At 44.5% G+C, this 15,865-nt stretch overlaps 1 protein-coding gene across 1 annotated transcript in view; it reads right to left on the reverse strand.

The window, feature by feature from the left end:
• Positions 1–2,020: 2,020 nt before the first annotated feature.
• The window catches only part of LOC135368033 (endothelin-converting enzyme 2-like), a 70,331-nt gene continuing 56,486 nt past the window's right edge, over positions 2,021–15,865 (reverse strand). The window contains exon 4 of the mRNA XM_064601114.1: positions 2,021–2,862. Coding sequence (XP_064457184.1) covers positions 2,208–2,862 — 655 coding nt within the window. The 3' untranslated portion in view covers positions 2,021–2,207. The remainder of the gene's footprint in view (positions 2,863–15,865) is intronic.

The raw sequence follows: 15,865 nt of genomic DNA on the forward strand, positions 1-15,865 counted from the left end.
ATCCTTATCGCGGTACGTTTTCACGATCTTTTTTTTTTCTTTTTCCTTCTCCCTTTCGTTCCTTCACGTGTTCGCCGCCGCTTGCCGTATCAGTTCTGCAAGACACAAGCTCTTGCAGACACAAGCTGCAAGACTCTTGCCCTCGCTCGGTACGATAAGCGCTGATATATAGTGGCGATGCGCAAAGTTCTTTGCAAAAAAAAAAAAAAAAGAAGCAAGGAGAGAAAAACGAAACAAATACCGTGAAACATTATATTTTTCTGTGACGCTAAGTGAAGTGAGATATCGATGTCCCCGTCGCTCTTTTGGCGACAACTTGAGGAGGGCAACAGACGGCAGAGGTCCGTGACGCGCGCTGCGATTACTTTCGTGCTTGGTTAGTGGTTCGAGCGCATCACGTGAAGATCAGGCTTTAATACAATTGCAACGCGCTCCCTAAAGTTCCCGGAATTAAGAAGTTGATTAAAATATCCGTGTTACTTAGTCCCTTAATTGAGAATAAGCACGACTGCCTAGTAACAGCCGCATCGAGTAATCCGATGACGAAAGTCAACTTCCTTTTTTATGAAAATATGCTGCAGGTAAAAAAAGGACAAGAAAACTATATTGCTTGCCTTCCGCTCTTCGGCGAATCCGAGAGTTCTGTTTACTGCCTCACCGAGGTGTGTCACTTTATTTAATTTACTCTCACAAGCAACGCCTGCGTGAGGAATCGCTTGGGGTATTATCTCGAGACCAACACAGCGTCGTGTTTGCTACTGCTTTGGGTTTGAGACATTTTGTACATCCATCGAAAATCGAACTCCCGCAGTACAATCGCGCGTTTCTTTCTCTCTCGTAACATATCCGAGTTCTCCGAATCCCCTGATGGAATGGAGGATAATTTTTCAAGCTGGCTACACGCGACATCCAGCGGATGTACGTCCAGGGATAGGTTACGCTTTTTGCACAAATTAGTAAGTCCATGGCCACAACACCCTATTTCAGTCACAATTACAGGATCTTTCACGATCTTTCCACAATAATTCCGACACCCGAAAACGCGCAAAAACTGCCCGAAAAACCGTCGCTCGTCAAGGCGCTCACCGCCAAGTATGAGGAGGAGGAACAGAACGAAGGGAGTTAAAAAAACACCCAGGAGGACACCCGACTTCGGTGATTATCAGTAACTCATGGCTGCGAACAGGTAAGCTTGTGAAGGCAAGATAGGTGATTGCATCCGGTCCCCGCCCTCCCTTTTTTCTTCTGTTTTCTCATGCATTTTACATGGAGTGTCTTCGGGGCTAGATGATAGTCCCGGCTCGCGTGCAGAGATGGCAAGTTTTCGGGTGGCAAATTTTTGTAGAAAGATCCTGATCCCGAAATGGGGTGTTGTGATGCAAATGTGTTGTGTAATTAGCGCAAAAAGAAACGTTATCTTTCCTTGGGAATTTTTTGAGTTCAATTAAGCTAATTAGGCCAATTAATGAGGCACACTGATGGAAACCACCTATTTGGGCGCGCAAAAACCTTCACAAGTATGACATCGAAGGTTTGCAATTTTTATCTCAAGTACATTTGTTTAATATCTAGGGGTTACTCTTAAGTGAAACACCCTGCGTAGCGGTAACGTCGCACGCCACGATCAATATTTTGAAGACAGAACAGAATGGATCAAATTTTATGTGTATATGGCTTAGCACTTAACTTGGGGGGGGGGGGAGGGGGGGGTAAAGCTTCGATGAATGGGAAAATGGGCGCGTGGAACAAAAAAGGTTCAGAGCCACTGGCTTTGCTCCTGGCATATTCCGACGTGTTGCCTATCAAGCCATCAAAGAGTTAACACATTGCCTACAGCAAAGCTCGCTTGAGCACACTTTGCTCATCAGCCAGCCTCGGCTCGGTGGGACAACGGTCTTGGTATAATGATCAACCATAGAGGCGGTGACGGTGACGAAATTGAACTGCGAATTCATGGAATTTCGGCTGAGGTTTATCCTTCATATTTGTAAATAAGAACAAACACTGAACGGCATACTTTATGATCGATCACTTTATTGTGCGCGCAAAGCAGTACGTCTAAATGAAGCATACATTAAGAAATAAGCCAATAAAGTACCGTCATTGGACACAGAAGAAACAGGCCTTCATCAAGGTTGACTGACAACACCTCCCTCCTCCTTCACCGCAGATGTTTCGCCTTTGTCAGCAGCTTACTAATTAATATATTAAAAGAAGGCACATTTCTTTTTAGCGTTCATTGGGGAATCTTCGGGACACAAAAACGCTGTTGAGAATGCCAGGCTGTGCCTGAGTGGTTCATTGCACTTGCGCACAAATCGTTTCGCGTCGCTCCCTCCACACATTAGAAAACAGGCAGCCACGAAGAATAGTTGAGTATCGTGCAACACTGGTAGCAAACGAAGTTCGGGCGAAGGAGCAGCTTGGAATGCTTCCCAGGCAATGTGCAAAGACAATGCAGAAGTGACGACATCTCTGTCATACACACCCCCGTCTAAAGAGTCACTTAAACACGGCCAGTTTCTGAGTCGTATGGACGGATAATTGCGGTACATGAGCTTTGTGGCAGTGTCTGCTATCAAAGTTCCTAAAGCGCCGTACTTGACCGCGTTGTTGATGTCCCTGTTGTAGACCGGTAGCATCGCAACGTAAGGCGGCATCAAGAAAATCTCCTGGTCCCTATTCCAGAAAGTGTAGTATGCCACTTCCATCTGTCTTTGAAAAAAAGTAATTATTGAAGAGAAAAGATAGGGGTCTATTTTGGTCGATTCCTTAGATGCGTTCATCCAGTTCAGCAACACGTGCCCACCCATGTCGCTTATGTTGGAGAGTATCACATCCATATCTTCCGGGCGAGCGAACCTGGAACGCAGAAAATATTTACGTTTCTTCATCTTTGTACATAAGCAACCAGAAGCAAGGAGAAGCACATAGCAGAGTACGCAATTCGAAAAATTATCGCAAAAGAATTGTCTAACAAAAATTGGATGTCATCTCATTCGTTTCGAAAATTTTGCAAATAATGCAGAAGGACGCACACATAGGGCCATTTGGCGTGCAACGTCACAACCTAAACTTTGGAAGGAACATTATATCAACCCGTGTATCAATGTCCAATGACAATGATGATTCAAACGTCAGTGTGACACCAGTATCAAGAAGGTGACTCTACACATTAGTCGCCGCCTGAGACAAACTCTTTAGCCATCAATCTTCCGTCAGCGGATGTAGAACGCAATGCTGTGAAGTACCCGTTCAATGTAAGGAACCCGCTGTCGTAAGCAAGAATACGACTAAAGCAGATAAATCGTCTTGATTTCTTGTTATGCCCTTTGTACGCGTTATAACATAACGGCCTCCGGCAGCAATCTCTATTAGGATGTGAGACATTAGATATTTCGTGGAAACCTCAACATCGGTGACGTCTTGCTTGTTATGCAGATTCGAATGATTGTTCGGAATATGCGTCTTCGTCACATATTTACCCATTCCTCTTTGGGCTCAAGAACACAAACTTCTCCATGACGGACGCTGAGGTACTCGCACGCGCACACTGACACGTCAGTCACCCAGAGTCTGAGCATAGGTCAAGTGGATGGCGATTTGCGTTATGTGCAGTACGATATCAGTACAGGGTGCTGAAAGGCTGGTGCACACTCCGACACTAAGAAGAGAAGAAGAGCAAATGGTTCTAGATCTCTTTTACTTGAGTGGCACTGATGTTTCCTCCTCGTTGATTACCGATCACGCTGTCCAGAAACCGAAACTCTCCGTTCCACTACCTCAACTGCGGTTTACAAAGGCTAGGACGAGCATCTTTGACAGTCATGAAACCTTGTACGCCTGCATTACTGACAGTGAACCTCGGTATGCAGAACAATATTGATCTCGGTATGCACACGGATTCACTCACACAACCAAGAGCCTACCATTCCGGAAAGGTTCATCCGGATTGTGAAATGTTTGCTCAGGAAAGCGTTGTTTGCGGTGTTAGTCTGGTATTGCAAGACGCCATCAGGGACAAGATGTATTCGTGTTCAACTGCTCACGAAAAGAAGCCTCCAAAGTGTGAAGGATGTTCGCTGAACAGAATGGAGCATCAACGAAAAACAGAAAGAAATTCCTGCCGAATACATCACTCGGGGGTACACCCGGCCCAAGGGTCTGGAATAAATACTGTGCAGTTGCCCAGCTCACCAACCAATTTGCAAGTAGGAGAACAATAAGACTCTCCTGAGATTAAAGGGAGGTGATAGCGCAATAATTACTCGGTACTCAGTCTTGGGCTTTTTTATTGTATGAATAACTATGATGAGTTCCATTACCAGCTCGCCTGCATTGATGCTATTTTACCATCATCATTGTTCGCTATTGCGGGGTAACTTGTTTCCGAAATCGTTGTATGGTGACCTGGATGGTGAAAAATAATTCCCGTGAACTGGATCGTTTTCCGTGGTTCACATGTTCAAAGCTTCCCATGTTCGTGTTTTATCGTTTATGATGCACTGAAATATGACTGTTTGTTTTTTAAACGTCTAGAATACACTTATTGAAATCTCCCATTCGAAGTTAGAGGCTGCAAGGCGCCCAACCCCATAAATTACAGAGCTATGGTTCCATCCCGCAGTTAGGTAGTGTGACGTAAGGTAGAGATCCAGCTAGGAGATCGGTACTAGCTACCACTTTGATCTATATATGATCCCGCCTGGTTAAACAACATGTGGTAAAACGAAATACATGAAATGTATTTTGTTTTACCACACTGAGACATCAATGCACTCGTTTGACGTCCATTGGTATTAGCGAGCTTTGAACATCATTTACTTCCTCTACGGCCTATAAAAAAAAGATAATTCATTCCGAAACACACATTGGCGCAGCCATTTTTATGACGTAGATGCACCCGAACGGGCATTGTGACGTGTACGCGCCTTCGTACTTGTCAGTGGATTCCAGCTACGGCTTTTCGCGGCTTCACGTATCTGTGCTTGAAGATGTCGGACGCCGGGTTCCACCGTTCCGCGATAAGTAAACAGTGCCGCAGCTGCGAACTCATTCGCGAACCAACCTCTGTGCGATGTTGTGACTGGAGTTCGTCGGTTGTGCTTTGCGAGCACGTACAATTTGTACCAAGTCGCGTCTGCGTTAGCCCCTTTACAGCACCTGCCCATTGTAGAGACTGACGTTTCGACAGCCGTTTTAGCAAGAAAACGTCGACAGCGTTTTATTCTTGCAGGAAAAAATTGTGCTATGTATTTGAGAAACCGCATACTGCTGAGGGACAAGTTTTACGTACAATTTATCAATGTGCAACACCGTCGACGATGGTATGTAACGACGAGAGACGTAAAACGAAATACAAATCACATTTTTAACTTTTTGTGGGATTCTGTGCATTTTCCAGAAGCTTTCTTTGAATCACGCACTCCCATGTCACACTGCGTTGTGTGATACGCTACAAACTGCTGAATTTTATGTCTATATGTCTAACATCTGGATATTGTTTGTAATGAGCACCGTAGCACAAAAACATGCACACGAAAGCTCCAGAAGCCATGTTGTTGCACACTATGCAGACGCAAAAGAAGTATACCAGAGCACATATTGCCACTTAGAAATGGCGTTTTTAGAAATGTGGGGTCTGAAGAGTTAGGGCATAGCATAGATCCTAGAAATCAGGTGCACCTTGTCCTTCTGTAAAGTGCTGTTTCAATTCACAGTTCAGCCCATGGGGTGTAAAAGTGTTAGAGGCAATTATGTGACTTGTCGTCCTGGGTGACATCACTGGCCGGCCTCGGAATTAATTACGTGCTCAGGAATTATTGTACAAGTCACTTTGTATTTAATATGTATCATGTAGGACATGAAAAGCAATATGTAAGTTGCAACCCTGTGTGCAGCATTCTCGATTGCCTCTTACCTTTACAGTTAGAGACACGTTACCAAACCATTTGCAAAAGGCACTCTTACAGTGGCCGTCTAACTTGAGTTTTCAATTGATAAAATTTGTAAAAAATAAGTATACAATAAGTAATATAAAATTTATCAAAAGAATTCATAAAAAGTAAATAAAAAGGCTTCATGGAAGCAATGCGTTAGCATACCCATTGCACATGAAGCACAATTATATATGCTTGGACATCTAATTAATCTTCTGAACCATATGTGTGGCAGCATACGGAATTTTTTAAGCGCATGCGCTACCTTCCTATTCCTACACGTGCACACGAATAACAGTGAATATATGTGAAGTGGCAAAAAGCAATGCTAGGCTTTGCAATAGCAAGCATGGCCATAGTGAAACACAAGCAGCCAAGGACAGGATGAGACATCTACAATGCGACTGCTAGCTCTCCACTGATATATTTATTAGCAGATTCTGGAATATACGCATATATGATGCTTAGCAAATGACAATTTAACCGATAGAATAACAGACAAGAAAAAAGGGTTATATGGTTCCCCCTCTCCTTATACTATCTCACAGGCAGCCCTTGTATAATTCTGAATGTGCCCGTGCGTCCCCTTTGAAATAACGTATCTCGGACAGAAGCAAATCCAACAGCGGACTGCTTACACATGCAACTGTCTTGGATTTCTCTAACCACTTGTTGTTTAACCGCTGCCTTGAGCTCTGTGTTCTGGAAACTTAGGCAGCATCCAGAGTCCCTGCAATGTGTTGCCATGTTTCTCGAGGGCATCAAAAGTCTGTCCTTGGCTGCCTGTGTTTCACTATGGCTTTCAGATACAAACTACCTCATTTCAACACAGTAGGAAACACAGATTTCTAAATAGCATCTGTTGATTGCACTGTACATACCCCCCTCCCCCCATATAAAAGATCATAGTGAATACTACATCTTGCGCGATAATGTCAGGAACACAAAAAAGCTAGATTTGAAACCACTTTTACGTCGTAATAGAAAGTAGTTGTGTGAAGCTACGCAATTCCTGTCCTGCAAATAATTTAAATCATATGTTTCATCTGCCCGCGTGATGATCCCCTGAAAAGCAATACACACTTGGCCGGAACTACCGGTTCTGAAACCTATCCCTGACATGTGTAGCCATCAGGGAGGAAACCCAAGGGCTGCGGTGGAAAAGACAAACACACATGGGCTATGTTGTCACTGTGTATCAGCTGCTCTGGCTACTAAGAAGAACATGTTCCAAATTAATATAACATGGCTTGACGTGATAGACCGGCGAAAACTAACCAATAAAATTAGTATAGAAATGTACAATACATAAACATTGCCATAACATGACAGTTTCCTTCCTGCATTCATGCGCTACCATTCAACCCACATAAAGAGTGTACTGAATTTTTTATAGCATTACACTCTCGTTTGACAGAACTTGAACAAGATTACATAGCACACGATAAAAGTAGAGTGAACATAATGTGCAGAAAAAATGGCTAGGAAGCAAGCGAGCTGGTGGAGATGATGCATGATGTAAAACCCCGAGACTAGGGGACACAAAGGGTCCGTATTTGTGTCTGTCCCCTCGTGTTCCCTACTCTTGGAGTTTCACATCATGCATAATGTGCAGCTTTCGATTCACGCTTAATGGCCGTGGCCGTCATGCGTGAAGGCCACTGCTAAGTTGTGTTGAGAAACACCACTTTATGATTGCCATGTCTAAATGAAACGTACCTGACCTGATCCAAATTAACCGTTCTGAGTCTGGAACACACAAAGAGAAGAACGCAACACTCGCCACAACATTAACAGACAGGCAAATGAACTCTGGCGAGCTCCACCTTGGGAAAAAAGTCAACAAGTAATTTACCAAAAGTCAATGAGTGCCTGAAATGTAACATCTCGACTGGTAGCAGGACGGTCCACATTCAATTACTGGTGCTAGCACTGGCTGGCTTTTTCATGAATTATTTGTTGAACTTTCGATGTGCTTGAGAACATGAACCATTCGTCAGCCATTGTATCCTCATGAGGTGATGAGGGTTTGTCATCCCAAAGAGACTCCCTTTCTCGCATGTGTCCTTATGGTTGCTCATCACTGCAGAAAAAGAAAAAGCATTTAATGACAAGAAATTGATGGTCATATTTACTTTATAATGATTGTGCACAACAGAAAGAAGACTTTCGCACAGAAGGCTATACTTCTTGAGGTCTAACATCATCTTACAAAATTCCATAATATATAAGACAAGGTAGAGAACAAGTACACTCTCAGAAACGAAACGGATAAATTTACGCTTACGTCCAATCTTACCCTTACTAAGCGTAAAGTTCGACAGTCGCAGACGCCGTATTTGTCAAGCTCTGTTTTACCCGTAAACGCGTTCGCTGTAAGCGTAAAGGGCGGAGTTTTATGCGTAAATGGAACGGAGGACATGATTTACTGTTATATCCTGACGCATACGATTTCCTCTTGACGGATAAACTGAGGATCTGCGTTGGAGTATTAGCTCTTTACGACTATATTGACGCTTATTGTTTTTTTCAATTGTTATACGGCCCTGCCTTCTGAGAACACGTGCATGGTTCCGCGTGCAAAGCGTCTTTTCTTTCGTTTCGTTAAAGTGCAGCTCCGCTGCTGTTCCGAAAGTATGAAGACGTTGTGATATTCAGAACCGTGGTCCCAACTCCATTCATAAACGCACATTGCTTTCCAAATTTCCATACTCCTTCGTGAGAAATTTGAGAAAAACTACCGGGCGGCGGTTCCACTTGTGACGTCATACTTGGAACTGCGCGGATTGGATAGCCACACCTAGCCAGCTCTGCCTGGCAACCAGTTTGTGTTTACACTCAGTCACGGCCGCTGTATCGTGCTGAAATAGCTGTCACGAGCTATCGGGGACCACCGCACCGTTTTATCATGTTTCTTATAAAGAATACTTCGTCTTCGAGCACGTTCTCGTTCTCAATAGCTTTGGTGGTGCTTTCTGCACGCGCAGCAAGTCCGCGCATAGTGCGCTGCCAAAGCTATTGAGAATGCGTAAGTGTACGTCACACGTTAGGTGTTAGGTCTTGTTGGTAGCAGAAGCACAGTGCGGGCACAGAATGTCCGCTCACGACGGCCGTCGTTGCACAACGAGGCCATCCTGTAAGGCTTGTTAAAGAAGACCGGCAAAACTATCTTTGAGGCTATTAACGACAGCAATTATCACAGAACACACCCAAAACATTCACCTTCGCCCATAGATCTCCGCCACCGCATCGACGATTTGGCGTTAGCCAAGCCACGAGCGCGGCTAAGCCATGACGAAGCCGGGATTGGTCAGGGTTTGCCGACCACAGGACCGCCGTGCCAGGAAAATTTAAAAAATTGTTTTCTTAAAAACTACAAACAAATGGGTGAAAAATTTTCACATGTATGCTCCCTGTGCGGAAACGAACGCACAGCCCAAGCATGGCTCCATTCTGTCGCAGTCGAAAATCGGCAGAGCTGAGCTTTAACGGTCACTCTTGCTTCTGACATCTCACGGTCTCACATCATGCACGGTCTAGCAAATGTCAGTTGTCACATTTTGCGCTGGGTGTCTGTAGCTTTTGAATTTCATATTTCATTTGTGTCAAACTTATCACAAGAAGAGATGGCATCGAACGAGACAACGCCGCATTATGTGTGGGCAAGGCACGCGGACGACGCTGCTTGAACAGGTGTGATTGTCCAAGCTTTCTAGTTAGAGTTTCTTCTTTCTAAAGTTACGTGTCTAACATTATTCAGTTAACTGTTATCTTAAAGGACTAGAGTGTTTCCAGTTATAGTAAGTGGTTTGTGAAGCCCATGTGACGTTTATGACTATTTCATGTAAGCGGCCTCTGCGGGGATGGACTCAGGTCTGGCAAAGAGCACCTTATCAGCATGATTTATTTCGGCGTTACCATGTTTACGAGATTAGCTTTCCCATTAAAACTCTAGAAACAGTATCAGTTCCGCGATATATACTGCTGCACAGACACGTGCACCCATTTGACAGCACCACAGATCACATCAATGATATGATAAAATGATTTACGGGTCTAACAAAATTCAGTTGAATGCTACTCAAAGGACGAGAAAGATTTCAGAATGCTATATTTATCAGCCTGTGACCATTTCATGTCGGAGGTCCCTGAAGATGAGCCAGGTCTTGCGTAGAAGACTTTATCTGCATCACGTATTATGACACGAGCACATTTTCGAGATTAGCTTTCTCATTGAAATGCAATACCATATCTTTGGAATCTACTGTTTAACATTCATGCGTAGCCATTTGACAATATCAGCAAGCACATTAGTTTGCGTTCGTCCTAAGGAACAGGACACGACACACTCTTCGTAGCCATGCTGGACTGCATAGTACCACGCATGCACCCTCAGCTGCCATTAGGTGGTGCTCTTAAAATTTCTACTGTGCGACACATTCTGGGAAGAAGTACACAAGACTCTACTCACTCACGCATGCACAACCAGTACAACTCACTGTAGTGGCGCTAGTGGGTTGGGTTGCGGACACTGAAGACGATGCGCGAGAGCTCGGCCTGGATCATTCTTCTGGCTGATCGTCTGGAGACATAGGCTCCAACATGTATTGTCTCGTCCCTAGTTACTCATATTAATTCGTTCTTATTCCCACGCATACCGACCATCTCACTCACCTGTAAAGATGACTTGTAAGTTGTAAGTAACTTCATGAGTAATGATGCGTTGCTCGACAAATGCAACGTCTGCAATACACTGAACTATATACTTCAGTTATTATACGGTGATTTCACGCCGGATCATGGACGGTGGTGAATTTTCTTCTTTCAAACATATATTAAAACCTCGTCCTTAGGAGGCATATTGGCGCTGAAAGTAGCTGAAAATAATCGGTGGTTCTATTTTAATGAATTATCATTCTGATGTGGGAATTTCGACCATTGCGTTTCCTACGCAATTTGACGCCACGTATCTTCGTAACTATTTAAAACCCCTTTTTTTACATATTGTCTGGGATGAGTAGCATTGCATCGTAAGTTGTAAAGATCCTAAGGTTTGCCCTTGAGGAGATAAAAAATCGCAAATTTGCATCATTTGTAAAATATGGTACGTTTTGGGAACCTCATAACTCAGCTCCCAGTTGAGATACCCGAATCTGGTACCCGATATCTAAATGACATAATTAACATTGATATCAATTGTGAATTTATTTCGTATACGGACGATGCAAACGTGTTTTTTTTCAGTGGCTCTGATATTGATGTAATAGCCACTACTGCTAACGAGATGCTTTGCAACTTGGAAAAATGCAACTCTTCACGCATTAATGGTAGTAAAACTGAAGCAATCACATTTCGACCAAAAACAGGAGTGTCAGTCTAAATAAAGAGATAGTATATCTTAATAGTCCTGTTGATATTGTAAAATGCATCAAATGTTTGAGTGTCATCTTTAATGAACAGTTCCTATGGGATGAACACATTGAATACGTTCGTTACTAGGCAGGTTGATACATGATCCCTCGATGCATCGAAACAGAAACGAGGACAAACACGAGAGACACGCTACGTTCACATTGAATACGTTCAGAATAAACTGTGTAAAATATTAGGCATGGCCGCTAGGCATAGACACATGTTTCCTTTTCGAATTAAGCTACTACTATACCGTTCACTGTTCATGTCTCACCTAAACTATTGCCATTTAGTCTGGGGTACGACAACTAAGAATAGTCATAATGAACGCTTGCGAGCAAAATGAACGATGTTACGAGTAGGAATATATGGGTTGCGCGGTGTCGAATTTACGCATTTTCCGTAGATATCCCTCACGAAAGACCTATTGGAGGCAACGCCCCCACTACGACGTACTCGCTATGCGAAGAGAGGGCATTTCGAGACGAACACAATGATGTAGATTACTTTCGGGTATCACAACTGGGGGAGGAGTTGTGAGGTTCCCAGAATGTATCATATTTTACAAATGAGGCAAATTTGCGATTTTTCGACTCTTGGAAGGCAAATCTTAGGATCTTGACAAATTAGGATGCAATGGTACCAACCCCAGACAATACGTGAAAAAAAGAAAGAAAGAAAAAGTAATTATCTGAATATTTCAAACCGTTATGAAGATGCATGGTGTCAAGCTGCGTAGGAAGCTCACATCTGAATGATAATTCATTACAAAATAACCATCATTATTTTTATCTACTTTCAGCGCCAATATGCCTGCTAGGGACAAGGCTTTAACATATGTTTGAAAGAAAAAAAAATTGAGGAGGTCGACCAGACCACCCTGCCTGATCCGGCGTGGAATCGCCCTATAGATAATTAGTTCATGACCTGTCTGCTATGGATTTCTTTTTGTATATGTCTGATATTCTGTGTACCTCGATGCCTCATCCTGTGATATAACGCTGATTATTATTTTTTCATTATAAACGTAATTTAACCCAATTACTAGCTCATATAGCTAGTCTACAATTTATATTTTGTTGTGTTGAAGTGTTGTGAAAATGCACAAATGTCAATTCATAATTCTCTAAAATATTGCTATATTGTGTTGTAATCTGTTGGTTTATGGCTAGTATGCTGTTCCCATTTTTTTAAATGTTTGGTCACGTGCGCCTAATGCCACATCATTTTCAGGCCATAGGTGCAATATTCTACAAATACATGCATGTATCTATTATTCTGGGCTCTTCCGTGCAATAAAGTGGAATTAACATGAAAGAACTGATGTTCTGAGGCTGGAACAACATAGAAGGGACAAATACATACAAAGCCTCAATTTGCCTGAGAAATTAATGATGAAAGATGGAAGTCACTGAAAAGGTTAGCCAGCTGTAGTACTCGAACCCACATCTTCTGGATTGCCGGTCCAGGGCTCTACCAATTGTGCTAAGCTAACACGCCTTCTCAGCGACTTCCAGGGTGCGTCATCTGAAGGTGACAAACCAGCCACTCTCTCTCACTCATCCTCCTTACACTCTCACATCTTTGCTCACTCACACACACATTCACACGACGCACCCTGGAAGACTCTGAGAAGGCGTGTTAGCTTAGCTCAATTGGTAGAGCCCTGGACCAGCAATCCAGAAGATGTGGGTTCGAGTCCTGCAGCTGCCTAACCTTTTCAGTGACTTTCATCTTTCATTATTAATTTCTTAGGCAAATTGAGGCTTTATATGTATTTGTCCCTTCTATGTTGTTCCAGCCTCAGAACATCAGTTCTTTAATGTTCATCAGTTGCCGCCTGCGTCGTTTCTGTCGTATGAATGTGTGCGTGAATGAGCAAAAATGTAAGAGTGAAAGGAGGATGAGTGAGAGAGAGTGGCTGGTTTGTCCCTTCAGATGACGCACCCTGGAAGTCGCTGAGAAGGCGTGTTAGCTTAGCTCAGTTGGTAGAGCCTTGGACCGGCAATCCAGAAAATGTGGGTTCGAATCCTACATCTGGCTAACCTTTTCAGTGACTTTCATCTTTCATCAAAGTGGAATTATTTGGCGAATTTTTGTTGCATTACGGTTTGGATCCGTGCTAGTAACGCTGTGGGAAATAATTCCATGTATTCACATGTTCTGATTTAAATGAGATAGCGGCGTACGAGGGCTATAGTGAGACGACGAACCCGGTTCAAGTGATGCACTCGTGCTTCTTATTTTTCTTTTGACTGTCGCGAGAACTTTTGTATATTGCTTGCCTTGGGCAAGAACGTGCCTTTTATATCGGTTATGCACGTGATGGATGCGTTTGTCTGTGTCATACGATTTTGCAGTGCAGTGGGCCTAGCTATTGTGGCGTACTGTCAATTGCCAAGTCTTTTGGATGAGCAACAAGCTACGCCTATACCATGGATATCTTTTAAGCGATAGCGTAAAAAAGTGAACGCGGTTCCGTCCGTATACATGCTTCGTGAACCTATGTGGTACTGCTGACGAATCTAGGGTGGTACGAACTGTTTTTTCATGCCCTGTGAGATTCGTATCATCGAGATTCTGTTGTAGCAGGTGTTCTTTTTTTCCTATGAAAAAATTTCGCATGGTATGCCGTCTTTGTTCAGAGAATTGCACCGCAAGAATGCCGCACAGTACGCATCATGTGTGGGAACCTTACGCGCCGCGTGATGTCAGCCTCCCTTGGGCAGGCAATAGCTGCAATGCACAATTGACAGGCAATCAGATTTTCCGTCTACTGCTCTGGAAACTTCTTTCTGATGCTTTTGGCAATCGGGAACCACATACCGAACAACTTTATTTTCGACCTTGGAGAGTGGGGAGTTTCATCGCCGCAGGCAATACTCTACCCCATTGCTGGTTGGGATGGGGGGAATAAAATAACGTGCCCCTTCACAACAGCGATCGAAGTCCGATGGTGTCCAGAAATGTCAGAAGAGCTTTGAGCGCAGAGCGTTGCTGGGCTGGATTGGGCCAGGGACCAAGCAATTTCGATAGGGAGAAAGAGGGCGAGAGTCGAGCTGACGAAGAGACTCGGAGTGTGTGGTTCGGGAAGGTTAGTAGTGAGGGCAATGAAGAAGAATATGCTCCAGATCCTCAAGAGCACCACAGTGGCAGCAGGTGGTAGAGTCAACTTGTCTCAAGCGGTAACGCCACTGAGCTGTAAAGGCCACATCGAGGCGCATTCGGTGGATTAATGCAGCATCTTGACGAGGGGTGTTTTGTGACATGCGGAAATCGAGCGTTGGATCAACTCTGCTCAACATAGAGGGGGGAAGAATGTCGGTTGTCCGTTGGCGGGAAGCCAGGGGTGTCACTAGGCGTCGCAGAATTGAACGGCGGTCTCCTCTCAGCAGAACAATACGGGTCCGTTTCCGATACATGAGTGCTGCTTCTGCGGCGCTGTCGGACTGCTCGTTCCCCACGACACCACAATGGGCTGGAACCCACTGGAGAACTAGCCTGTGGCCTGTGGCGTAGATAGTGTGGTAAGCCATTAACACATCTGTGACTAGGGGTGCGGATGGGCCTCGTATGCCGGAATTTTCAATTGCTTGAAGTGCAGACTTGGAGTCTGTAAAGACTGCCCATTCCCGGGGTGTAAAATCAGAGATGTGTTGTAGAAAGAAAAGGATGGCATAGAGTTCCGCAGCTGTGGAGGAGGTTGGATGTGAAAGGCGTCTTCCGTGCGCGACGCCATCGGATGGAATGACGGATGCTGAGGCGGACTTGTTTCGGGATGCGCAATCGGTATATGGTGCCGTAAACGTAGAAAACTTCTCGTCTACCAGAGCATGAAAATGGGCTCGGAGGACTTGAGGGGGGACCTGATCTCTTCTTTCCAGAAGGTTTGGAAGGTGTACAAAAGTGGGCTTTACCGGTACAGACCAGGGGGCTTCCGGCGGTATAGTGTCCTTAGTTATGAAGCCAGTGAGAGTATGGCGTGTCCTCTGAGCTACTCTATAGAGGTCGCTTTCAGGGCGGTATCGAATTTTCCTGAGGAGCGGGTGGCGGGGAATGTGAGCACGCAAACGGAGGGAGTGCCGAGCCGTTTCTCGTTCACGGAGAACTTCAATCGGGAGCTCACCAGCTTCAGCCAGTACTTGCCGTGTTTCAGCCATTCTTGGAACTCCGAGGCATCGACGAAGGCTTCGAGCAAACAGGGACCGAAGTATATTTAATGAAGTTGTTGATATCCTGTGCAGAATAGGAAGGCTGTAAAGCACAGTTGCCCTCCCCAATGCTGCGTGAACCGCGAGCAGGGAACGCTGATCACAGCCCCATCCACAAAGATGTTGAATTGCGGGGAGCCATCGCTGCACTTTAGTTTCAAGGTGTTTAATGTGCCGAGGCCAGCGCAAGTCCGAGTCGATTACCACGCCAAGGAAGCGGTGAAAGCGTACCGGTTCAAGCTTCTTTGTACCAAGCCAAAGAGGGAAATTGGCCATAGCTTTACGCGTGAAAGGGAGCTCGAC

Source organism: Ornithodoros turicata, chromosome 1 (genome assembly GCF_037126465.1).
Source record: "Ornithodoros turicata isolate Travis chromosome 1, ASM3712646v1, whole genome shotgun sequence".
In the NCBI taxonomy this organism is placed as follows: Eukaryota; Metazoa; Arthropoda; class Arachnida; order Ixodida; family Argasidae; genus Ornithodoros; species Ornithodoros turicata.